Source organism: Scardinius erythrophthalmus (assembly GCF_964197995.2).
Source record: "Scardinius erythrophthalmus genome assembly, chromosome: 4".
Lineage (NCBI taxonomy): Eukaryota > Metazoa > Chordata > Actinopteri > Cypriniformes > Leuciscidae > Scardinius > Scardinius erythrophthalmus.
The window spans coordinates 28,960,284-28,988,014 of record NC_138224.1 but is presented as its reverse complement, the minus strand read 5'-3'; the positions used below and the strand labels follow the sequence as shown (position 1 = coordinate 28,988,014).

Here is a 27,731-nt window from a genome sequence, read left to right as displayed (position 1 = left end):
AGTGTTGACATCATCTGGCGCATTGACTTTAATCACACGAAGGGCGAGGTCCGTCGCTGTGTGCAGCTCCTGCAGAAGCCCTGGGTCATCACTATCCTCTTGCAACTCCTTAAATGAGACATAACAAACACAGTTTCTGCCATGTTCTCATGTTAATCTTGAGTACTTATAGTGTAGTACTGCATCCTTCATATCTCCAAAGAGTCTTTAGTTTTATCAGATTTATAAAAGACATTCGCTGTACCGATTCTTTTCGAAAAAGCTGGACTCCTGGAGGCATGCTGTGGGTGGAGCTAAAGAGTTTTTTTTTTATCCCTGGACAACACGCTGGAACTGCTTCATCTTTTAGTTTCAAATGATCTGCAAAATAAGCGTTGAACTAGTTTATAAAACCTTTGTCACTGAAATGCCGGGAACAAACCAACTGTTCCCCTAACGCTGGGTTCTTTGGGAAGGTGAACAAGCTTATCTTTCCCTCACAACCAAAAACCCAATTCTTTGGTGACATTGTTGATTTCATGGTCTAGAAGTAAAATGTCAGCGCATTTGATGTGTGCACGCGCTCTTCCAGGAGAAGTGCCCATACAAGGAATTCTGCCCATTATGACATCATACATCATAATGTTCTCCATAGGGAATTTTATTTTATTTTATAAAAACTTATAATCCCTTAAAGACATACCTACTTACTGTATACCTACAGTAACAATCCGAGGTTGTTGGGTGTGTCAGATGCCATGTCACTTAATGTTAATAACATAGTTGCACACTAGAGAAGCTTAATGTAGATCAGGGGTTTTCAAAGTCTAAAGCCTGGAACACACCAAGCCGACGCCGACGAACTAGCGCTGATGAAAGCCGACTGTGTTGTCGCCTCGCGTCGGGGTAAAAAGTGCACTTGAACACACCTAGAGAACTCCTGCCGACTGTCAGCTAGAAAGCGGGTTCTGCGCCTGCGTGTAAATGAGACAACTGTCTATTTTTGCAGATATATTCGTCTATATTCGTTATTCAAAAAGGGAAACAGACGCTGCCGGCTGCAAATACACAAACGTAAACAAAGCAGTGCGCGCTTACCGTTTTGAATATCACACCTGCTAAACACTTTCTTTATTCCACTCCGCTCGTGTTAATATTGAAATATTCGCCAAGGAACACTCAGGTAAGATGACGTAACATTAGAACAGCCTTCTATCTGTACCGTTTTGACTTTGCTCGCTGTTTTGCTATTATTCTTGTGCACTGCCTCCTTCACTAAGCTGAACAGCCAATCAGAGTTCCCTCTTTCACCGACGGCCCGACGCCGATTCAACATGTCGAATCAGCCGTTACAAAGCCGACGAGGACCAATTTCAGCCGACGGAGGGGAACACACCGAGAAGATTTAGTCGGCCGACGCACGGAAACTGCCCGACGGCCGACCGTCGGCTTGGTGTGTTCCAGGCTTAAGACAGTGGGCCTCCCTTTTGACACAACTTACCCAATGGCATGAAAAGTGCAGTTAGGCCTCGTTTACACTGTCAGTGAAATGTGACCCAATGGACTATATGCACGGCCACTTCCTGGTTTAGATAGGTCAGCTCAGTCATTTCCGGTCAACTGTCAAACATCAAGCGGCCGTGAAGATGTCTTTCTACACGCGCTGCCTTCAGGATTTACCTCAAGTTAACATCAATGATGTACACCGCCTTATTCAGGAAAACTCCAAGGCTTCGTCCAGTAAACGGGAAAAAGGATTTAAGTTGTACATATCCAGTTATATTCATGACTGTGAAGGTAAGTTATCGATTATCAAGAGACTGCTGTTATGATGTTGTTTACGAGATAGGATCGCTAGCAAACATCCAAACAGTTAACGCGTTAACATTACATAGTTTTTAACGTTAACTTAGTTGTCAGCATTTAAATGTACAATTACGTGTCTAGGTACTCTCCCGTGATTACCACGCTTGACATATAGGCCTACACTAGTATGTTGTTATATAACATGAAACTTTAAAATACCACAATCGTTAGCTGCTGTCTGTAACTTTTTTTATTTTCAAAATTAACACAATTTATATGATGAGCGAGTACATCATGAATCAATTCTACAAACCGTGTTTTTGTCTTATCCTGAATCACTACGTTACTCACCTATAATAGTGTTTATATTGGGACTATTTTAGACCAGTCGGCTTGTATCACTATGTATGGACTGGAGTAAGTAACCACATCCCTGCATGACTCGCCATAGATATAAACATAGAGAAGTAGCTCCGGCTACAATGTTCTTCCGCAAGACGCATGCATTTTTATTAACCGCTAGAGTGCCAAAGGTTACAGATTTTCCCTTTTGAATGATGTACTCTTATCTGTATGACCATAAATAACAGCAGGCAGTATAAGATGTTTCCACTCCTGAGGAAAAATCCAAGTGCATGTGTATTGATATTCCATGTGTTGTAATTGTTTTGTTTCTCAGTTTCTGACAAGAACGAGGCAGGAGAGGTTTCTGTGAGGGCAAGATGCTTCAGGTCTATGAGGAAAAATGAGAGACCACACAACTTGAGTGTAGGGGAATGAGATCAGATTCAATGCAATAAGGTTTACAGTGTCTGCTCTCTAGGAATTAAATGAAAAAAAAAATATATATATACTGTGTATATATATATATATATATATATATATATATATATATATATATATATATAATGCAGAGATTGATTGTAATAGACCACTGTTTGGAGTTTACAAAGGCCTACAGCCTAACTGTTGCTGTCAGGACAGTAGTTCACTGTACCACTATATCAACTGCACACTGTGTATTCTAACAAGTATTTACTCAGTAATTTATTACAAATACGGCCTATTAAGATTCCCAGAGAGTAGAGTTAGTTAGCTTGCCAACATTTGACACTGTAGCCCAAGGAAGGTTCAAACACTAGCTACAGTGTAAACCAACATAATTTAACTAATGATTATTTATTCCAGTAATTAGTGACTATGATTGCCTGAATCCTAAAACACAGAATATATACAATTGATATCTTTTTCACTTACAGGTTGTCCTCAAACACACTAAACCTGTTGAGCTGATGGCCTGTCAGTGCTCATGTGTGGCAGGGCTTGCTCTATGTAATCACATTGCAGCATTGCTCTTCCAAACAGCACATTACAGCCAACAGGGAGCAACAGCTGTCCCCCCGACTCACAGCTGCACAGGGTCTGAGCAGCAATGGCACAAACCCAGGACCCAGGTGATGCTGCTCAACACTATCACAATTAATACATTGTTAATTTACACATTATAGTATAATCCTACATCTTCTTTGTTACTTAAGTTGTGTTTTTGTTCTCACATCGACTTCCAATATCACAGATAGTGCAGCATCTTTTCTTATGAAAATAGGTAAATCATTGTGCTAAAGTAAACTAAATACAGCACAAATAAGTTCTTATACAACATTAATTTACAGGGTTTTAAGCCTGGTCCAACAAATGAAATGGTGGTATTGTCAGCTAGGCCCAAGGAGAGAAGATTGGCAGAAGGCATCAAGTAAGGTGTAGGAATGGGAAGTTGTTTTACTGCATGCATGTGTTGAAAATATGTATTAAAATGTAAAATACTTTTTCAGACTGGTTTATGATCACTGTAATCGACACATTACATGAACCTTTAATTAACACTGTGTGCGTGTCTTTTATGTATGTTTTCAGGAGCAACCTGTATAAAGCTGCCTGTAACCTGACCTGTGGCCTTCCAGACATGTCAGTTCTACGGGTGAAGGATATTTACGAAGGCATGTCAAGAGAAACTGCTCCTTTAATAGCCACCATGGGGATTTCAGGGGATGTGCCTTTAGTGGACAGCGCTTTTGGAAAAGTCCAAGAAGGGAGTTTACTGTCCTATCAACTTCCAGCATGGAGCCCACCAAAGACCTGTCCACATAGCACTGCACCACCACGACCATACTTACCCCTGGATGGCTACTGTCTAGGTCCCTCAGAGTGTTGTTTTGTGTTGACTCACCATCAGCAGATGCACATGACTTCTCTAGCAACAACAGAAGTCATGGCACACGAAATTGAGATGGGCACAAGACAACAAAGCACAATGAGGGAATGGCATTTATTGAGAAAGCCACGTCTAACCTCCTCTAGATTCAGGTAACTGTAAACTATACTGTGACATTCAGCACATTTTGTTTTCTCATTTAAATACTCATTTATTGTCATCTCATATAAATACTAAAGTTATTTTTATGTTTATCAATTTATTTCTAGAGAAGTTTGCCATGTGAGAGGGCAGTCCTCAGCGGCGAGTCTAGCAGTGAGAATTTTGCGGTCAGGCTATCAGTCAGCAGAAATGAAGAGGGGCCTTCAGATGGAGCCCAAAGCTATTGAGGAATACTGCTGCATTCAGGAGGTAAATCACTACCCTTGTGGGTTTATCATCCACCCCGATGCACCTTGGCTTGGCTCATCACCAGATGGGTTGGTGTACGACCCTAAAGCTGATCCTGTGTTTGGACTGGTTGAAGTAAAGTGCCCAAATTTGAGAAGCTATGTGGACTGTGCCTACCTTAGGGTCTCTGGTGGAGTGCTACAGCTCAAACAATCTCACACTTACTACTGGCAGGTGCAGGGCCAACTATTCATTTCCGGGATGAAGTGGTGTGATTTTGTTGTGTTTACTGAAGACGACATGTTCATACAAAGAATATACAGAGACGAGGGAGTCATTAAAACAATGAAGCAAAAGGTTGATTACTTTTACTTTTACTTTTATCTTCCAACACTTTTGGCTTGAAACGTTTTAATCCATTCAATCAGTTGCCATCAATTTGTACATATTTTTTGGCCCATGTTTTATTTTGAACTGTTTCCACAAATGTACAGGATCTGTTGTTAACTGATTAAATTACATATTTTCATATACATGTTATTTGTTTGTGTGTGTTCTGAATTTATACTTCATTAGTAAACAAATAATGAAAAGTTAAATACAATTAACAAAAACAAAATTTTTAAACATAAAAATAATGTAAAAACAACAACAGTAATTATAATACAGGTAATCAGATTTTTAGTGAATAGATTTTAAGTTTAAATTATGAGATGAATGATATATACAGAGATTAAATCTAGAGGCATGTTTAAGATATATTTACAAGGATTAAGAGAGGATAAAACAAGAGGCACTTCTACTTAGCCCAAGCTTTTACAAGTGGCCCACTCTGATAATTTAACAGTAGGCATGCAACTGCATAAAGCTGATTTATGTTACCAAACATGTTTAAGGGGATGACAGTATCAAAGAATTTGAATTCCTTCAGTCTACGAATTAGGCGCTCAATGTGCACTCTGAGATGTGCAATAGATTGGGTCTCCCTGACCTCGTGCTTTGACATCTGAGGTCTTCCAGCGAGGAATGCAGGCCTGTACACCTTACAGGGCACACAGTCATCCACAAGAAAGCCTCTGTCGACCATAATTGCCATATCTGGCCTAAGCAGAGTAAGAATACCTGACTCTACAAAGATCTGTTTGTCACTTACTGAGCCAGCAAAAAGGGAGGAAACAAAGGTTACAGCGCCATGGGGAGCCATGCCAATCATTCCCTTCAGGGTACAGTGGGACTTATAGTTTGAGTATACCTCACTCTGAAGTAAAGGGGAGGAGGGTGTTTGACACCGGAGCTCTGTGCAGTCCAGAATTGTGGTGGTGTCTGGGTAGTCTTCAAACTCTGATGGCAAGTGTTCCTTAATTTTGTCTTGAGGCATCCAAATGCATTGTGAACCAAGAACAGAGAACAGAAAATTGCTCCAGGTCAGAATGATTCTGCTTACAGTAGACTGATGCACCCCATACCGCTCAGCTAGGTCCCTCTGCTTCAGACCAAGGGCAAGGTAGTTCAGGAAGAGGAACAGTTCATCTATTGCCTGTAAGGACTGACAGATCACAACACAGTTACATGTATATGTAATTGTCAAAACTGGTAGGTGTACAGTACAGTTACAACAACAGACATCTGATGGTGTGAAATTTATTTCCATTCATTCTACATTCAATCTAAAAGTGCTAGTGTTGGTCATAATGTGAACATCCTGGCTTCAGAAAGTAAAAGTCCAACCATGTATTGAACAAGTATATGATAGGATTCTGTAGCCGGAGAGTTTGGTCATAATAGCACAGATGACAGACTTACCATGGAAGCACTTTGCTTTTCAGATTCACTGTTTGCAGTTCCTGTTCTGGTTACCCGAACCATGAATCTCAGTGATGGTTCAATGACCTGCCAAAACCGCATCAGATGATCGTAAGATGAAAACCTGTAAATAGCGAAAATGTCAAAGCATTGACATTCCTTGCATTTAGCACCATACATATTATTACATTTATACATACCAGGTCAGAGGTGAACCTGAAGTAGGAACTGAAGTGACTTGCACTGGTCTATTTGACATGCTGATTATATTTAATCTTCAATGTTTGTGGTTTGGACACCATAGTGCAAAAAAAAACCTAAACCAAAATGTTTTTAAAATATATTTATTTCATACTAAGTATACTACAAATCGATATTTACTGACATAATGCTTAAAACTTAGGATATAAATATTACAATTATACTTTATTTGGAGTACTTCTTTAATGCACGATGCACATTAAGCCTAAAAAGTGTTTTAATATTAAATATTATTTTATTTTAAATATAATTAGTAAAGATACAGTAGTATGATCACTGTATAACATCAGTCTTTAAATGCAAGATATTTCAAGTGTTCTTAAAGTATTTGCGTTTTTATTAAATTAAATATTTCTACATACCTGGTGTAGAAACGGATGTCACTGTCAGAACCTGTAAATCGCTGTAGCCCAAAACGCTGTTTGAGTGACATCTGTTCCATCTGCTGCCTCACAAGGTCGATTTCTTCGCGAAGCCTTTCGTTTTCTTCCAGAACCGAGTCAACAAACGCGGGCTGCGGTGCTGTGCTGTAATCGTGGTCGTTGGTAGATATACGTTCAGAATATTCCCCAGTTTCCATACTCTCTGGTCTCGTTCTCCTTTCCCAAACCCCAAGCCTTCTCTCTCCAAGAGAGTAATTATTCCAAGGGAACAGTACAGGTACGGCACCAGACTTCAGCCTTCGCCTCCCTCCGACTTCAGCAGGCTCCTTGAGCTCTTCTGGCACAAAGTGCCGACTACACACGCGTGTATGGTGAGATATAATAAAATTGTCTCTTCTTATATTTACTATCCATTTCTTTCGCTGTTGTACGTCTGACGGGAAAGTATGAAAACTAATGACTGAATTGAATTTTGCTGAGGACGAACACTGAGGGACACAACAGTGCTCAGCTGACGTTCCCTCACAGCGCTGAAATTTAAATGCCTTTTTCATTTCCGTTAACCTAAGTTATTACTTTATTTTCACGTAGCTTTTGAATAAATAATAAATTAAATAAATAAGTTCTAGTTCAAACTTTATCTATAAACCACTAGTCTCAAGGAGTCTTTTACCTCACGGATTTGAAGGTGCCGCCCACTAACCTAAAAGTACCACAACATCAAATGACGTTCCACCGGAAGTTCACGGGCTGACTTATCTTTATGCGGAAGTTCCAAAGAACGCTCCGTGCATATAGTCCATTCCGATTTTTTGCTCATATTTGACACATATCGGATGTGTTCTATGACCATGTAAACAGGAAAAAAATGCATGCATTCGGATATTTCGAGATCGGTTTCAGGCCTCATTCATATGTGGTAATAAATCAGATATAAATCAGATATGTGCCAATGCGACTGTCATGTAAACAGGCAGACCGGATTTTCTGAGGCATTAGGCTATCTCCGCGGTTTAATGATGAGAGCAACCCCGACGCGCATCTGCAAAGGGACGGAATGGCCTGACGAAACGTCGTGTCGTCATAGGAGAGGAATGTGGACAAACGTTGACACAACATATCAAAGGTGCTCATCCTAACATTTCGGACCCACTGCTCCTCGTTAAAGCCAATATTTAAACAGAATATGCTCCTACCAGTCCTGAGATCTCTCTTGCACACAATAACTGAAGCATATGTACAGGCCGCAATGATGGCACTTTTTGTCCTTCTCCGCCTCAAAGTCATGGTGATGTTTGGCGAACTTTGCATATATCGCAGAGCTATCATCAAGCATATTTCGCGTTTGTCCATCTGTGCAAGAGAATTTAACCCTTTAAGTATGCGCAATGTTTCAGATGGTATGGCAAGTGTAAACACATGAATCAGATATGGGTCACAGTTGAAAGAACGTGAAACAGACGGTCAAAAAAATCGGATAAAGGTAACAAATCAGAATTGGGTATCAAGATCTGCAGTGTCAGAATAATAACAATTTAACTTTTTAAATGTATTAATGTATTAATTTAAACAAATTATTAGGCTATGATTTTTACCACTCTCCGCGCCTCCCCTGGCATGCTCTGGCGCGCCCCACACTTTGAAAACCCCTGATGTAGATACATATATTGAAACATTTTCAAAGTTTTCCTGCTTTTTCCTTCATATAAATCGGATTTCAATATAAAGCTCCTTTTCTTTCTTGAATGATGTAAAGCAGCGTTTTTTACAGGAGAACGTACATTTGTGAACATGGAGTTTTGCCATTTGAAGAATAAAATGTCCTGACTGTGCTTGTCTCTACAGTTTTTGCCATTTGAAAAATAAAATGTATTATATCAACCTGACTGTGCTTGTCTCTACAGTTCTCCAAAAGACCAAATAATAATAACAGTACAATAATAATTTCCATAACAGGTTATTAACACCACAAATTGGCCATAGCCCATGCATTTTGGTTGTTTGACTTAATGGGCATAACCGGTCAAAAAAGTCACCGCTTGCCAACTGATCCATTCACTGTTCTGGATGAGAGCCAAGTGCTTCTATAACAAGTTTTTTTTTTTTTTTTTTTTTACATATATATATTTAAATATCAAAGTAACTCCCACTCATTCTGAAAGACCGTTGTTTAACTGTCATACACACCCACTTGCCATAACTTTTCAGTTAAGACTTATTTACTTGCCATATCTCTGTCATTTTATGATTGTTACATACTTGTGTCTTGTGAAATAAATGTCTTGTTTTGAGTCCTCTAATATCCTCCTGTCTGAGTCTCTAACAATTGTAGTCACACGTTTATTTCAATAAAAATTCCAGATTCTTAAAAATAATCTCTGTTGCAGTCACAGCTGTGTCTATTTGTGTGTGAGAGTGAGCATGTTTGTTCCAAATTGCATTTGTGCTCTAGTAACCAGGCCTTAGTTTTTGTGCGGAAATTTTCTGATTTTTAGATGAGCGTGACAAAATTTACTGAGCATTGATGAATCCATTGAACATTGATTTTATTTGTGGAAAACTGCGGAGCTTTCTGTGGAGTTCAGAATTTGTAAATTGTGTCTGTTCCTTCATTAAATTTCAATCACTCTACATTGGCAGCAACTCAAATGACTCTTGACATCTGAGACTTGAGTTGCTATTTGAGATCTGTGAAATTGTTGATTTTTAATTAGACTGAACTAGATTAATAATTATTTTGTATTGAATTACATTTATATTTCTACTGATTATTTGAAGATCATATTTCCCCCCCCGAAATGTTCTACCTATTTTCAGGCATTTAAGTCTAATGAACTTTATATGCCTATATTTTAATATTAGAAACACACCAACTCTTATATGCACTTCAATGTTGACATTTGTATAACATTCTTTATGAACTCTTAGACTATTTTTAATTAAAAAAAAAAAAACATTTTAATATTGGGATATAAATGCTTTGTGCACCCAAGTCTCAGTCTCATTGTCTTTTGTTAGTAGTTTTTCTTTTTTCCATCACATTCTGGACAACAATCATTTAAATAGGTATTTCACAAATTATTGATCATAGGCTCTTTAGGATTACCTTTAGGACTTTTATTTTAGTTTGGCGATATGACGTCATAAGACTGCGCCACTCTCCTGCCTCTGTTGTGATTCGGCATAAAGGTTTGTAATTATAAGCGTTTTAAAGTATTTAAATCAATGCAAGCCTTCCAGTCAATTTTACAGTTTTTGCAAACGATGTAAAAATGATTAATTATTATTGAAAGTAATATTTGAATGATTTATCTAACGTTACATTGATGCTCATCCACACATTAGTAACAGAAAAGGTGCGTCTCATTTCGCTCCCTATATCGTAAGTAAGTTTACTGTAAAAACGATTTCGGTCACTGGCGAGTGCAGATGGAGAAATAGAGCTTTTGAAACCCCGAGTCAATCGAATCAAATGTTTAGCGAAATGATTCGGTGATTCGAATCGCCGCACGCTGATCAAAACAGTGTTGATGCAAGGAGAACATAAACATGTAATGACAACTTTAACAAACCAATTTGTATTAATGTCTCTAGAAACTACAAGTCAGTAAATACCACGTGTAAATCCTAAATGCCTTAATAGTAAGAGTCTGTTTAGTGTGTGTTCTTGTATTAGCTTCATTTTTTATTGATTGTCTAATCAGGTGATTTAACCTCCTCAGACCTGAGCTTTGGTTTGGTGTGCATTTTAGATTTCCAGTTACACATAATTAAGTATTATGCTGCACACAACTAAAAATGTGATGTCCACGTATGTGGAGTGGACACGGGGTCTGAGGAGGTTAAGTCCATTAACTCTCACTCTGACTGACTCTCTTAACACTGAACTACTGAACTAGAGCTGATTGAGACGCACCCAGAGATTTAGTTTGGATTTATAATTCCTTTCTGTTAATTATTCTCATCTTATTGTCTAAACACACAGAAAAACTCAGACACTATTGTAAATAGTGACACTATTATAAAGATGGCGTTTATTAAAGAGGAAAGTGAAGACATGACGATTGAAGAAACATTCAGAGTGAAACAAGAAGATACTGAGGAACAAACAGGTTGGTTTCGTTCTCAAAGCTTAATTCAGTCATTTTTATCCTTATTAAAATGTACAGCTCTACAAAAATGAATATTTTTGAAGAATGTCATATTAGTGTGTAACATTAAACCCAATGGGCCCTATCATACACCTAGCGTAATGTGGCAACAGGTGCGACACAAGTGTTTCTTGCTAGTTTCAGTCCGACGCAGTTAGCATTTTCACATCCTGTGCCACGTTGTTTAAATAGCAAATGCATTTGCGCCCATCTGTTCGCCCATGGGTTGCTGGTCTGAAAACGAGGTGTGTTCAGGTGCATTGTTGGCGCATTGCTATTCTGAGGCAACTGAAATAGACTGAGCCATTGACCAATTGAAACCTGGCCTAAAGTCAATGGCGCAGTATTTTTTTTATTACTGTTTGTGTTTAAAGATTGCGTTAATATGCGCCTATAGGCGGATGCACAACGCACGTACACTCATCTTATTACAAACACAGGGAGGTGCAGCAGCATACAAACATTCCAAATATTAAAAATAAAATTACAATGTAAAAGATTATTATTGTGTACATAAATATATGGTGGAATCTGGCTTTTCCCGTAGGTGGTCTGCTTGCGCACTTTAACCTCGCGCATGAGCAGATCCGTTTCCTTGCTAGAGAAGCGTTCAGTCTTACGCTTGCAAATTCCACCATGTAAATAGCGAATCCGCCATGGCGCGAGCGCAACTGGCTTTTAAAGGGAATGGGAAATGAGACTCTGATTAGTTTATTGCACGTTACTCCCAAAACACACCCATTACTCATTAAGAGAATAGGGACAACTCTTTTTGACCATGCACGCCGACCATTTTTCCCATTTTTGCTAAAAAATCTACTTAAAATATTACACAGTGTAGCTTTAAAGAAAACATCTTTTGTGACTTTCACATCTTCTATCACTGTCACAGCTGGCTCAACAATGTGATATTAAGGGGAGACGACAGATGAATAAGCTCAAAAGAAAGAATTTATTAGATATACATTAACAAAATAACAATCAAACCGTCAGTCATCAGTAATATCAATCAGTATGAAATGCCAGTGAATGGATGTGTAACTATATAATGTTGTCAGGACAAGTGCATGGTTGTGAAACAAAAGTAACATTTTAAAAACTGATGCGCTGATCTGGCAAACTGCTCAAACAAGCAACAACTTATCAGCGCCCCGACTAGCCACACTGCGTTGCTTAAAGGTAGGGTAGGTAGGATTTTTATAAAAAAACTTTTTTTCAAATTTGTTTAAACTGTCTTTATATACCAATACATAATTAAAATGTAAGTGCTCTGAAAAAGAGAGTATAAAAATCAAGTGACTGTAGACGTTTTAATCTGCAATAAACACAGCTCATTATTTCCATTCGGGACGAAACAATTGATTGGTTTGGGCGACTGTCACTCACTCTCGCAACCATGGCTACCACCCCTGTTGCTAGATCTGCCCATATGCGCGCGCACCCGTTTGATTTGAGGAGTGCAAGAGAGGCGCGGAACCTACGAAGAGTAAAATTATGGCAGAGAAAGAGCATTCAAAATTCAAAGCACCTGCATATGCAGTCAGCGAAGGCAAACAAGGCAAAAACTACTTCCTCGGACCCTGGTTGCCCGCACTCTTGAACGACCTCCTCTGCTTCGCCCTTATCAGTATTAATATGCTAGCTTGATAGTGAGTACTAAAAGAAATCTTATTTGTTTATATTTATAGTAGGGTTGCGCGATATGCTCCATTTTCATATCGTCCTATCGTCAGCCTGTGAGATCGGCGATACACGATATTATCGTGAGGGGGGCGGGGCTTACTTATTTGATTATTAACTTGCTTATTTACTCATCAATTTGCTTGTTTTATTACTTCGTTTTAAATGAGAATCTTTTTCTATTTTGCTAGCAAAGGTGGAGTGTTTATTAATAGGCTAAATCAGGTTATTTCCTGGTATAGTGAGGTAAAAAAAAAAAAAAAGATCCTAATCATTCTTGTATCTGACCATTCTTGTATATTTCAACATGTCAGCGGGAAATTTACGGACACACATTATCCTCTCATGCCGTTACAGATGCAGCATTTTGACTGTAGGCTGCTTCTGCACGAGATCATGAAAACACGTTTTAATTTATTGGGTCAAGAAAGAGTCGGAGTCTGCGATATGTCCTCCTCTGTCTGGATGCACTTCACTTATGCGCACCGCACTTCAATAAGCCCAAATAACGCGGGTTTTAAATGCCGGGAGAAATCAGAGGCAAAAATCTAAAAGTCGATCGGTACTTACTTATGACTTGACTCTGATAAAGGAAAATGGGTTAATCCGTTTACATGACCACATGCATTGTCAGTTTATTCAGCATAATCGAGTTAATAACGTGCATGTAAACGCGCTCATTCCCTGAAAGTGAAAGCAGAAACGGACTGCGCTTTCGCTGCATTAACGGCGCGTTCTCTCAGAGACGACGGTGGATATAACGGTAGGCTACAGCATCTTAATTTACTGGCTTAATATTTCTCTTGTGGACTTACATTATTGACAGTGAAAAAAATAGAAGAATATTTCTTGTTAAACAAGTTTGAAGTTGCTTGTGATTTTCACAGGCAGAGTTCAACAGATGCTTCGTGTAACTTTATTAGGCCTAGGCGGCCTATATAATTTTATTGATATTATTATTATAATTAATATTTTGTAATTGTACTGTTTTTAGGGTTTTTACTGTCATTAAATATTTTGTTAATGTGCTATGGAAATACTGACGAACAACGATGCCGCGTCTTCATCTTGGCTCTGTATAAGAATGATGCGTCTGTTAAAACAAGCACTCTTGGCAATTTGTGAATGGATCACCTTGCAATTAAATTTCGTTGTGGGATGTAGTTTTTTTTAGTCTGTTTTAAAAATATTTTCTTTGAGGAGTCCTCATACGCGCGCGTCGGTGACGTCGCATGTGTGGTTATGTGATGTCGCAAGTGTGGTTATTGTTATGAATTTAGGCAAGGCAAATATAATTGTAACTATACTAGCTTCATAATAATAATAATGATTTAATACATTAATAGGAAAACGAGCCAATTATCGTATTGATATCGTCAAAGGCATCTGCCATCGGCGATATCTCTGTCTGTCGTCGATACACGATACTATCGTCTATCGGCACAACCCTAATTTATAGTGATAAAGTTAGGTATTTTATTACATGTGATTCTGACATGATGTCACTGCATGCACTGCGCTCCTTCCTCTCCACTCGTCTCAGGTAAATAAATGCGTCTTCCAGCTGAGCCTGAGCGTTTGGCGTTGCGCGTTCATGTGTTTTGGGGGCGTGGCTTTGGAAGGAGCTCAGAAGGGAGGGGGTGGAGTGAATGGAAATAAGTAGCTGTGTTTACAACAGTCGTGAGAGGTCTACAGACATTTTTATACTCTCTTTTTCAGAGTACTTACATTTTAATTATATATTGGTATATAAAGACAGTTTAAACAAATTTGGAATGTTTTTTTTTTTTAGAAAAATCCTACCTACCCTGCCTTTAAATAGGAGCCAAGACAGAATTCAGGTGTTCTTAGACCACGCCCCAATCACCAATCAAACCTGTAAAGAGAAACAAAACAGTCTGCATCCTAACACTACCCCCCCCTTTAAAAAACACACACAATCAACCCATAATAATACTAATACTAATAATGAATCATAATATAGGTAGGCGCACTCTTTCCTCGTCCGCCACATCATATAGAGACCAAAACACCATCTCCTTACTCCGTCACAGGGGCACGTGACAAGGTATCTGCGAATACGTTATCAACCCCAGTGTTTCCACCACATTCATTCTGCCGTGGTGGTCCGCCACACCAAAAATCATCCCGCCACGACTGCAGCTTCTCAGTTAGGTCCGATATTGTGCATACTATTGTGTTATTGTTAAGCCTCACTAAAGGCATAAAAAAACTTTGTAAAGCACCATAAAGTTTTTGTGCATTATATTCCAAGACTTCTAAAGTCTTTTGATAGCATAATGTGGGGTAAAAATGAATATTTAAGTTGTTAAATTAAAGTTAATGGAAACTCATCTCTCCTCAGTCATTCTCCATTCAGCATTCAAACAGCGCGTCACGTTCGGTTACGACAGTAACACGATGACACTCTTTCCCAGATCAATGTTCCCATTATTATACTTTATTTGTAGATCAAGGTCTATGGTTTTGCATAGTTTTTTATTAGGCAAAACTATGATTTCACTAGTCTGATTTTAGCCTCTGATTTGAAGGCTCTGTTTGAAGGGGCGTGTCTGCTGTGAGACTACAGTGTAAACGCTCACTGCTGTGATTGGCTGACATGCTTGCATATGAAATAGTAAATTATTACAAGTGGAACTCTATCGAAAACTTTTACTATTATAGCTATCGAGAGCAACGAATCGTGAGACGTTTTTAAAGTATTTAGATCTATTCCCATTACATAAAAGGTTGCAGTGATGAGCATTGAGCAGATGACAGTCTGTTGATCGTGTGAATAAAGATCTTATCATTGCAACGCAGTTTCTGCACTCTTACTAATGATTTCACCATTTATTAGAAAATAATGATTTAACCCTGTTTGGTTCACAATCGCAGGCCAAATATGGTTTCAATAAATTTACGAGTCTCTTTCCTCCTGTCTGGAGTGGAAATTTCATAATTAATTTCGGACAGTGCACGCACAACCTCTGGTGGAAGAATAGCAAGGGTTTTAAGATCTGCACGGGATAGAGTAGATGAGAGACAACCCAGGAGCCACCGCTTAAACTGGTACGCGAGTATCATGCAAGTTAAATTTGTTCTCACCAATTACCATTTTAGCTTTGAAGCGTGTCACCACACAAGACTGATCCTCAGCCAAGTCCTCAGAAACTGGTTCAGGAAGTGGAGACGGAGTAACAATCGGAGAAAGGGACAAATCTGGCCACACACTCTCACCAGCTAAATTGTTTCCCAAAATCACTTCCACTCTTTCCACCGGCAAAGAAGGGCGCACACCCATAACCACCTCCCCATTCACTAACTGAGATTCCAAGATAAACTTGTGCAGAGGGACAGATAATGTTTGAAGTGTAATTCCCTGAATCAAAACATTCTTTTGATTCAGGGAAAAACTTCAGAAATAAATGGTGCATAACCTGTACTTTGTTCAATGTTGGAGCAATTTCTCTTTACCATTGACATATTTTCTGAATGTAGTATAGATTGCTTACAACTAGTCAGTAGTACAGGTGCAGAATTTCTCTTACCGCGTTTCACAAAAAGAATAAACTAAAACAAAAATCAATGCAAAGCGTTGCTACAACCTACCTGGGGAGTTTAAACACAATTTTAAACTGCAAGAACTTACCTTTTCAAAGCTGACAACAAAATCGACGCATCAGTCACAACTTCCGTCAAATGGTCTACCCCACAGAACTAATTAAACCTACAAAATTTATGAACAAACCAAATCAAACAACAAAAAATTGGACAAGCCCCCATATGTCACAGCTGGCTCAACAATGTGACATTAAGGGGAGATGACACAGAAGAATAAGCTCAAAAGAAAGAATTTATTACATATAAATTAACAAAATAACATAATAAAACCATCAGTAATATCAGTCAGTTTGAAATGTGCATGGTTGTGTAAAAGTAACATTCTCAAAACTGACGCGCCAATCTGGCAAACTGTTCAAGCAACAACTTAGTAGCGCCCCTACTAGCCACACTGTGTTGCTTAAATAGGAGCCAAGACAGCTTTCAGGTGTTCTCAGACCATGCCCCAATCACCAATCAAACCTGTAAAGAGAAACAAAACTATCTGAATCCTAACAATCACCCTCCGTTGTAAATTTACCATCATAAGTTATTCAAAGATGAGAGAGTTTTTTCTCCATGAAGCAGCATAATATTCTTCATGTTATATGTATGTTAATTAAATATGTAAATAATTAACCATTGGTCTTCAATAGTATCATGCATTTGTAGATCACAGCCACAGGTAGTTTACATACACCTTGCAGAATCTTAATAAGAGGATTATACAAAAATCATACAAAATGCATGTTATTTTTTATTTAGTACTGTCCTAAATAAGACATTTTACATTAAATGTTTGCATAGTCCACAAGACAAAAAAAAATTGCTGAGGTTATAAAATTAACCCCGTTCAAAAGTTGTCATGTCCCTCCTGATTCTTAATATTGTGTCGTTACCTGGATGATTTTTGTGATGTTGTTCTTGAGTCCCTTGTTTGTGAAACTGTTAAGCAGTTAAACTCTTCCTAATGTTCTTCAGAAATATCCATCAGGTCCTGCAAAGGGTCCTGCAGCATCTTTTGAATATTTTAACCCTTTCCAGCAGTGACTGTATGATTTTGAGATCCATCTTTTCACACTGAGGATTGACTCAAACACAACAATTAAAAAAGGTTCAAACATTCACTTAAGCTCCAGAAGGAAACAAGATGCACTAAGAGCCGGGAGTGTCAGCTGTATCAGTTGTTTTTTAGCTTTCTGGTTTTGTGTAAACTTAAATTAAAACTTAAACTTAAGCAACAAAATTAGCCCCCCCAAAAAAACCACAAGTACAATGAGTGAGCAAAAATTGAGGTGAGATAAACCCCCAAATGCCCAAAGGGGGGAATTCAGAAATTCTTGAGACAGTTGAGAGCACATCATTTTTCTAATAGGAACGTGGTTGGGAACCCCTGTATTAAACCCAGGTTAACTTGTATTTCTCTTTTTTTGCCTTAGACTTGATGCAGGTGAAAGAAGAGAGTGAAGAACTGAATGAAATGGAAGAAAAAGATCAGTATGAGAGACATTGTGATTTCTTAAATGGAGAAAATTATTTTAGTTGCTCAGGGATCGAAAAGGCTTCCTCACGAGAAAGAGTTCAAAAGACAGGAGCTAGAAGTAATGTCAACTGCCAACAGTGCGGGAAGAGTTTTGGTAAATATGACTACATTAAAGTCCACATGAGAATTCACTCTGGAGAGAAACCTTACTCTTGCCAACAATGTGGAAAAAGTTTCACTCAAAGAGGACACCTTAAAGTCCACATGAGAATTCACACTGGCGAGAAGCCTTTCTCCTGCCAACAATGTGGAAAAAGTTTCGCTGAAAAACGAGGCCTTAAAGTTCACATGAGACTTCACACTGGAGAGAAGCCTTACAAGTGCAAACAGTGTGGAAAAAGTTTCACTGAAAAATACAGCCTTAAAATCCACATGAAAATTCACACTGGAGAAAAGTCCTACACATGCCAACAGTGTGGAAAAAAATTCCTTCGAAAAGAAAGTCTTAAAAACCACATGAAAATTCACACTGGAGAAAAGCCCTACACCTGCAAGCTGTGTGAAAAGTGTTTTACACATAAACAATCCCTTGATTTCCACATGAAAATTCACACTGGAGAGAAGCCTTACGCCTGCAAACTGTGTGAGAAGATCTTCTCACGAAAAGATAGTCTTAAGACTCACATGAGAATTCACACTGGAGAAAAGCCGTTTGTATGTGCTCAGTGTGGAAAGAGTTTCAATCGTAAAGAAACACTTAATTCCCACATAAGAAGTCACACTGGAGAGAAGCCTTACACTTGCAAACTGTGTGGGAAGAGCTTCTCACAACAAGGAAACCTAAGGACCCACATGAGAAGTCACACAGGAGAGAAGCCATTCGTATGTGGTCAATGTGGGAAAAGTTTCTGCATTAAAGTAAACCTTAATATCCACATGAGGATTCACTCGAGAGAAACTGTTTAAATGTCGTTAGTGTAGAATGAGTTTCAAAAAAGAAATATGTATCTGTTAAATCTGTGTATATCTATGTTCACACTGCAACTGAATGTTGGCCAAATGTGATCGTCCACCTTATTGAATACTTATTTTATTTGCATTCTTATATTCTTTATACTTTGACTATAGGCTTTTTATATTCTTTATCTTTTCAATAGTCAAATATTGAACAATTTCAATTGTATGGCGACGTCACTCCATTCTTGAATATTGACACCTCAAAATCAAAATATTAGTTTTACTATGAAATGCCAAAATATGAATGAAAGATTGCACATAAAAGGACATAAACTAAAGATGATATTAAATAATACATGGCAATGTTTATTTCATTTAGTGAGTGATTGCACAGGTAAGCATATGTTGTCAATCTGAACTTGATCATGACTACTGTTGGGGCTCATCTTTTAAAATCTGGAAGCTGGTTTCAAGGCCAAAGTTGCTCATCCCTGATTTACACAATGCAGATTTCAGCTTAAAAAAGGCCCACCATCTCCAAAAACTGTGTTTTATTAGGGTTGGAACTAAAGTCTGCAGCACACTGGCCCTTCAGAAATGGAAATGAAGAGCCATTACTTACTGAATCAAATTATCCAAAACACAGGGTACTTGATCAGTAAGTTTCCTTGAGCAGATTCAAAAACACAACCCAAGTAATAAAGGTGCACAATCCCATAGCTGAGGAGAACCCAGCAGATGTGTAGTTATAGAGGGGGTAACAAAGTGCTGAACGGGTGTGGAAACAGAACTACTGCATGTATACTGTTGATTGATTGATCTATGCCCTCAACCTTGAGTATCCCAAAATACACATTTGCAGTGCAGAAAATATCCTTTGTCTCACCATTTTTTTTACAAAAAGTCAACCTTCCATTAAGAAGTAATAAGGGGTTCAAACGTGCTGTGCCACAGTGGTGGCACTATAGCGATCAAAAGTACTAAATCGCTCATAACTCCTAAACTGTTAGTCGAAGACTCAAGTCCCCTCTTTGAGAGTTCTAATAACTCTCATATAATATACAAATTTGAACCTTCATAAGTCCATTCTGTAGCTTTTGTTTGTTAGCATAAGCCCATATTCCAGTCATGTAACTTGAAAGTTACAGGCACATATAACTTATTCTATGTCGTGTCCTTGATTTACATGAGTGTCATAGTTCTTCTCAAAACCATAACTGTTGACATACGACACAGGGTGGTAAAATGTCATATAAACTACATGATTACACAGAAAACCATGTAGCGTGAGAGTGAAAGTCTTGAAAATCCATGGCGCCTGAATAGCTGTGAAGTCTTTTTCCTCTAGAGTCCATTTCCAGAGTCGCTCCGATGACTCGTCCCTCATGAGGCTTGTTCATGGAAATCTGAGGTGATGCTTTACACCAGGTTGCCGCTTGTGAAGACATCATGGCATACACACATACATGTAGGGCTGGGTATCGTTCAGAATCTTTCGATCCGGTGCCAATTTCGATACCTCAGTTTCGATACCGATTCCTAACGATACTTTTTTCGATACCATAGCCATAATATGTTTTAAAATTAATTTCAACATCAACAAAAATACATTAAACACAAAGCTTTTATTTTCCACCTTAATTGTGAATCAAAACAGTTATCAAAATAAAAAAAATTCTGGTAAAACTGCTCACTCAGTAAGGCCATAATAGCCTACGTTTTCGTTTGAAAATTATATATTTTATTATATATATATATATATATATATATAATTATATATTTATTATAAATATAAAAATCTTATATTTTTCTCTCCGTTTTGGCCTTCCGTCCACACTAAAAACCATTATGTGACGCATATTGTAGGCCTACCATTATACCAGTGTTGTGCCTGTTTTGTGCTATTAACCTTTACACTGTTGCTAACTATACGTTATTAAAATATTCTACATTGCACACTCTTCATATCAGAGTCCTGCAAAGATGACAGAATTTAGGCTACTCACATGCTGTCCTGCGGCAATACAAGAGAGCAGTTGCGTTTTAGACCAACATGGTGACTGCGTGCGACCTGGACCGCATCAGTGAATGGTGAGATATTTTACTAAATAAAATTATCCTGTCAGAAGAATTGCGCGATAACTTAATTATTTATTTTTCCATCTGAATCATATCAGTGATCTTTTGTGGGGTTTTACGCATGCGCTGTAAGGTGAATTTGACGTTTCTCAAAAGTTTCTCATCCACACTGAAACGTCCGAAAACGCTAGTGTGGACGGAGAGCGTTTATAAACGAAAACGCCATTTTCAAATGTATCCGGATTAAGGTAGACGTCGCCAAACATTAATAAAATGACTGCCTGTCAGTCAGTCAGTCATCAGGGCAAAGAAACCACCATTGTGGCTGCTTGTCTAGTAGTCGAAGAGGAAGTGTAACGTCAACAGCACCGTGACCGCTTTCGGCTCATATCGCAGCAAACGCTGTCTGCGTGAAGTTTAAAAAAAAAATGTTACCACACTTGAGACCATCCGTGACTCTCTGTGACTTCAACAAAACTGCAACAGTTTGATCCGTCCGCACCTCTCCGTGTGTGTGTGGGTCGGAGCTCCGCTCTTTGTCAATATACAGAGAGGACAGATAAGCTTGCGTGCTCAGATGCTTTTGGAACCGAAATTTGGCACCGAAAAATAAAGAATTTTTCGATACTCATAGGATCGAAATATTTTTTTCGATACCATAAAAGTATCGACGTTCGGTACCCAGCCCTACATACATGTAACACAAGAAAACAAAGAAACGGCAGACCAGCAGTATTCATGCATGGACTTCATTCTTCCATATGTCTGTTGATCGTGTAGTGGTTTTACGTCTAACTCTTATCAAAGTAAACTTCTGGTGATCATATAGTTTTCACATAGAACCGTATTACAGTAAACATTGTGATCATATAGTGTTTTTTCTTAACCTTGTCTTAATTGAGTGAACTGGTAACCTTTTTGCAACCTGATCATCTGTGGGTTGGAGAACCGACTGTCTCCTTGACCCATGAAATCGCCAATGACCCACGTCGCTTTCTCTGGCCATATTTCTTGCTGTGTTCTCCATACTGTCAAAGGCCTCCTTCTTGTGCGTAACTCCCTGATCTGAGCCACAGTACTGTCAATAAGATCCACAGCAGTGTTGACATCCAGTGATTCTTTTTGGAGGTAATTCAACAGGATGTATGTCCTCTTCAACAAATCTTTCCAAAACACCAACATGAAAATGAATTCTAATGTGCTGAGTTTTGACAGCAGGCCGTCAGCTTCAGAGGCCGTCTTGGGTGTGTTGTTGTGGTGGTGTTGGATACGGTTCAGAGCTTTGAGAATAGCTGGGAGGCTTGTATCACTGCTTCTGTGGCCTGCTTCCTGGAGGCCCACCTTGTGTCAGAAAGGCTTTTCCGCGTAAGAATGGTTCTTTCCAGTTGCATGTTTTCCTGCTCCTCCTACAGTATTTTAAATCGTGGAAGGCTTGAAGTTAAAAAGAAGTACAATGTCTCAAGTGTACCGAAAAAAAACTTTTGCGCTACACAAACAACACGCAGCATCCATAAGAATAAGATTGAGGTTGTGTGTGCAGCAGTGGACATAAAATGCCTTGTCTGAGAAATTTAGTTTGACCCGGGGCTTGCAGCCCCGTTAACTGCCCTGACGTGGTTCTGGCACCGTCATATGCTTGTCCCCTCAGATCATTTACATTAAGACCCAGGTCCTTTGTCAGCGAATTATGCAGAAGATCATAAAATGACGCCGCACTGCCATCAGGTAACTCCTCAAATTGAATAAAGCGCTCAATGCTGCTGCCTGTTTTGGTGACATATCTGAGTGAAAGAGAAAACTGATCCATTCTCGTTATGTCTATGGTGGAATCTACGATAACTGAGAAAAACTTTGCTGACTTTATCTCATCGATTATTGTGCTCAGTGTCTCTTTGGAAAGAGCTGCAATGAGCTCGTTTTGGGACTGGTGACTGAGGTATGTCACTCTGCTGACCGGGTTATTTATGTGCTGCTCGAGGATGGAGTCGTAGTGAGCCAGCAACTTCACGAGCTCTAAGAAATTCCCCTCGTTAGAGTCAGGGGCTCCCGGCCCAGCATGTTCTCTGTGGCCACGAAAAGCCAGCCATACATGGGTCAGCCCAGGCTTTCCCAGCACTGTCATTGGACTTTTTACCAAAAAGCCAGCAACAAAAACAGAACAGTCGGTTTGCCCTGGGTGAGTACACCAACCACTGACGCTCCACTGGGTTACCTGAGCCTCCTATCTGGCGCATATGCCAAGCCGGACTGAAGCGTCGCTTATCCTAGTCATGTTGGAACTCTTTGCAGCCGTCCCTCAAACCAGGCTGGCAAGGACCATGCCCAATCACCGCACGGATCAATTCAGTGGTGAGAGGCCGGTGACGAAAAAGGTACGGGTCAGTGGGATATTCCTCCTCTTCAGACAGGACATTGGCTAGGCTGTGCGCCTCTGAAAGACCCATGCTGGCGCTGCTGCTGGGGCCAGAGGCATCCGTGACCGACGAGGTATCCTCCACTTCAGATTGCTGGTGACAATCCCCCTCTGCCTCCGGTGAGCTTTGCTGGGCTTGACCGCTGTTAGCCTCATCATCGTTAGCCGGTGTCAGGCTAGTAGGGCTAGCACTAGCAGTAATGTTAAGTATCGATGACTGAGTAACGTTAACGGTATTATTATCATTTTGACAGTGTTGAGTTGTGGATGATGATGATGATGATAAGTACGATGTGAGACGATGCTACCACACTTTTCCTACTACCTTGTTGTTTTCTTTGTAATGCGCCCGATTTATATTTTCTCTCCATTTTCGTAACTAGGCTATTCACAACTTACCTGCGAGTCTTATTGGGCTGCGTTGCCATGACACTCGATACATCCTGTTGACGGTTGCTCAGTCCCGGTTTAGCCTGCAGTACAACTGTATATATATATATATTTTAAGTGGTATGTTTATTGTTTTCAATAATTTGATAATTAATTTGAGAATTAACTTAAATGTGTAGCTATTTGTACAAATAGAGTATGTAGGCCTACTATATTTGTTGTAGCCATTAAATAAGAGCATTTAGTTTCATATTTGTTCAAATATTATAATGTTATTTTTTCCATCTATGTTGATTATGAAAAGTGAACACCATGACAGGATGCATCGGGAGACATAGAGTCGGTCAGACATGATTTTGTTAATGGGTCAGACATGATTAAACTTAATTTTCTTCATTAAGTTTTGTAGAAAGCCTTTATTAGGGCCCGAGCACCGATGGTGTGAGGACCCTCTTGGAATTGCTCTGTTTATTAGGGCCCGAGCACCGATGGTGTGAGGACCCTCTTGGAATTGCTCTGTTTATTATTATTATTATTATTATTCTTCTTCTTCTTCTTCTCCGCATTGAATTGCATTTTTGAGGGCCTAAACATGCTCGAAAACTCACGAAACTTTGCACACGCGTCAGAACTGGCGAAAATTTACATCTGATATAGGTTTCAGAATTGGACGGGGCAAAATGGCTCGATAGCGCCACCTATAAAAGTTCAACGGAGTGCGCCTCCCGCAACGTTCCACATACGTGCACGAAATTCGGTACATACGTGTAATGACCTAATACCTACAAAAAAGTCTCTTGAAGCATAGCCCTAAACACAACAGGAAGTCAGCCATTTTGAACTTCCTCTCAGATTTTTGTGCAGTTTTTGCCATTTTCAGGCCTCGTACTTTAACGAACTCCTCCTACAGTTTTAATCTGATCATCTTCAAATTTGGTGAGTGTAATCTTAAGGCCTTTGCGACGTTAAATTGCGAAGATCTTGAGTTTTCGTCAAAGGGCGGGTCCTCGGCGGCCTGACAAATTTCGATGTTTCGCCATGAAACAGGAAGTTGCTGTAACTCAGGCATGGAATGTCCAATCTGCCCCAAACTTCACACTTTTGATAAGCATTCTGTCCTGAACACATGACCATGCTCATATTCAGTTACAGTCATAGCGCCACCTGCTGGCAACAGGAAGTGACATGTTTAACACTGTTATGGACTCCTAATAACATATAAAAAAGTGCCAGCAAGTGCTAAACATGCTAACAACATACTAGAAGCATGCTAAAACATGCTAGCAAACTCTTAGCTAAGTGCTAAAGCATGCTATTATTGCAATTAAATAGGAATTTGCTGTAACCCAGGCATGGAATGTCCAATCTGCCCCAAACTTCACACGTTTGATAAGAATCATGGCCTGAACACATGTCTATGCTCAAATTCAGTTATAGTAATAGCGCCACCTACTGGTAACAGGAAGTGTCATGTTTAACACGTTGATGCCATTCTAGCAACATGTTAAAAATGCCATTGAGTTCTAAACATGTTAGAAACATATTAAAACATGCTAGCAATACTTAGCTAAGTGCTAAAGCATGCTAATTCAATGAAACAGGACTTTGTTGTTACTCAAGAAGGCAATGTACAATCTACCCCAAACTTCACACGTTTGATAAGAGTTATCTCTTGAACACATGTCCATGCTCATATTTAGTTATAGTCATAGCGCCACCTGCTGGCAACAGGAAGGGATGTTTAACACTGTTCTTGACTCCTAATAACATATAAAAAAATGCCAGTAGGTGCTAAACATCCTACCAACATACTAGAGACATGCTAAAACATACTAGCAAACACTTAGCTAAGTGCTAAAGAATGATATTACTGCAATTAAATATGAATTTGCTGTAACTCAGGCATGGAATGTCCAATCTGCCCCAAACTTCACACTTTTGATAAGCGTTCTGTCCTGAACACATGACCATGCTTATATTCAGTTACAGACATAGCGCCACCTGCTGGCAACAGGAAGTGACATGTTTAACACTGTTATGGACTCCTAATAACATATAAAAAAGTGCCAGCAAGTTTTAAACATGCTAACAACATATTATAAACATGCTAAAACATGCTAGCAAACTCTTAGCTAAGTGCTAAAGCATGCTATTATTGCAATTAAATAGGAATTTGCTGTAACTCAGGCATGGAATGTCCAATCTGCCCCAAACTTCACACTTTTGATAAGAGTCATGGCCTGAATACATCTACATGAGAATGTTCATTTATAGTAATAGCGCCACCTACTGGCAACAGGAAGTGACATGTTTAACACGTTGATGCCGTTCTAGCAACATGTTAAAAATGCCATTGAGTTCTAAACATGCTAGAAACATGTTAAAACATGCTAACAATGCTTAGCTAAGTGCTAAAGAATGCTAATTCAATGAAACATGACTTTTTTGTTACTCAAGAAGGCAATTTCCAATTTGCACCAAACTTCACACGTTTGATAAGAGTTCTGTCCTGAACACACATCCATGCTCATATTCAGCAATAGTCATAACGCCACCTATTGGCAACAGAAACTGACATGGTTAACACAGTAATGCAGTACTAACCACATAATTATTGTGTACTAAGCATGCTAGAAACAGACTAAACATGCTAGCAACACTTAGCTGAGTCATGAAGCATGCTATTATCACCATTATACAAAACATTTTGTTACTAACTTTGACATACTCTTACTATATATACCTCCTTAAATGTACATTTCCCAACCATGCTCTGTCTTCCTAAAGCCACCGAGTGTTGATGGCACGGGTGCGAGGGCCCTTTCATCGCTGCTTGCAGCTTTAATTATTATTATTATTATTATTCTTCTTCTTCTTCTTCTCCGCATTTAATTGCATTTTTGAGGGCCTAAACATGCTCGAAAACTCACGAAACTTTGCACACGCGTCAGAACTGGCGAAAATTTACATCTGATATAGGTTTCAGAATTGGACGGGGCAAAATGGCTCGATAGCGCCACCTATAAAAGTTCAACGGAGTGCGCCTCCCGCAACGTTCCACGTACGTGCACGAAATTCGGTACATAGATGTAATGACCTAATACCTACAAAAAAGTCTCTTGGAGCATAGCCCTAAACACAACAGGAAGTCAGCCATTTTGAACTTCCTCTCAGATTTTTGTGCAGTTTTTGCCATTTTCAGGCCTCGTACTTTAACGAACTCCTCCTACAGTTTTAATCTGATCATCTTCAAATTTGGTGAGTGTAATCTTAAGGCCTTTGCGACGTTAAATTGCGAAGATCTTGAGTTTTCGTCAAAGGGCGGGTCCTCGGCGGCCTGACAAATTTCGATGTTTCGCCATGAAACAGGAAGTTGCTGTAACTCAGGCATGGAATGTCCAATCTGCCCCAAACTTCACACTTTTGATAAGCGTTCTGTCCTGAACACATGACCATGCTCATATTCAGTTACAGTCATAGCGCCACCTGCTGGCAACAGGAAGTGACATGTTTAACACTGATATGGACTCCTAATAACATATAAAAAAGTGCCAGCAAGTGCTAAACATGCTAACAACATAATAGAAGCATGCTAAAACATGCTAGCAAACTCTTAGCTAAGTGCTAAAGCATGCTATTATTGCAATTAAATAGGAATTTGCTGTAACTCAGGCATGGAATGTCAAATCTGCCCCAAACTTCACACTTTTGATAAGCGTTCTGTCCTGAACACATTTACATGAGAAAATTCAGTTATAGTAATAGCGCCACCTACTGGTAACAGGAAGTGACATGTTTAACACTCTTGTGGTCTCCTAATAACATATAAAAAAGAGCCAGCAAGTGCTAAACAGGTAAGCAACATACTAGAAACATGTTAGCAAACACTTAGCTAAGTGCTAAAGCATGCTATTACTGCAATTAAATAGGAATTTGCTGTAACTCAGGCATGTAATGTCCAATCTGCCCCAAACTTCACACATTTGATAAGAATCATGGCCTGAACACATGTCTATGCTCAAATTCAGTTATAGTAATAGCGCCACCTACTGGCAACAGGAATTGACATGTTTAACACTTTGATGCCGTTCTAGCAACATGTTAAAAATGCCATTGAGTTCTATACATGCTAGAAACATGT

At 39.1% G+C, this 27,731-nt stretch overlaps 2 protein-coding genes across 2 annotated transcripts; one reads left to right on the top strand and one right to left on the bottom strand.

The window, feature by feature from the left end:
- Window positions 1-5,334: 5,334 nt before the first annotated feature.
- LOC308689279 (uncharacterized protein) lies at window positions 5,335-7,281 on the bottom strand (the record flags this gene model as incomplete). The annotated part of the gene is made up of 4 exons (XM_081362933.1): window positions 6,814-7,281; window positions 6,191-6,314; window positions 5,541-5,933; window positions 5,335-5,421 (listed from the first exon to the last, which is right to left on the bottom strand). Exons 1-4 carry the CDS (start codon window positions 7,029-7,031, stop codon window positions 5,335-5,337), a joined length of 822 nt encoding a protein of 273 aa, XP_081219059.1. The 5' UTR covers window positions 7,032-7,281.
- Window positions 7,282-9,958: 2,677 nt separating this feature from the next.
- LOC308689181 (uncharacterized protein) lies at window positions 9,959-19,575 on the top strand. The gene is made up of 3 exons (XM_081362759.1): window positions 9,959-10,023; window positions 10,820-10,946; window positions 17,708-19,575. Exons 2-3 carry the CDS (start codon window positions 10,862-10,864, stop codon window positions 18,715-18,717), a joined length of 1,095 nt encoding a protein of 364 aa, XP_081218885.1. The 5' UTR covers window positions 9,959-10,023; window positions 10,820-10,861; the 3' UTR covers window positions 18,718-19,575.
- The last annotated feature ends 8,156 nt before the right edge of the window (window positions 19,576-27,731 follow it).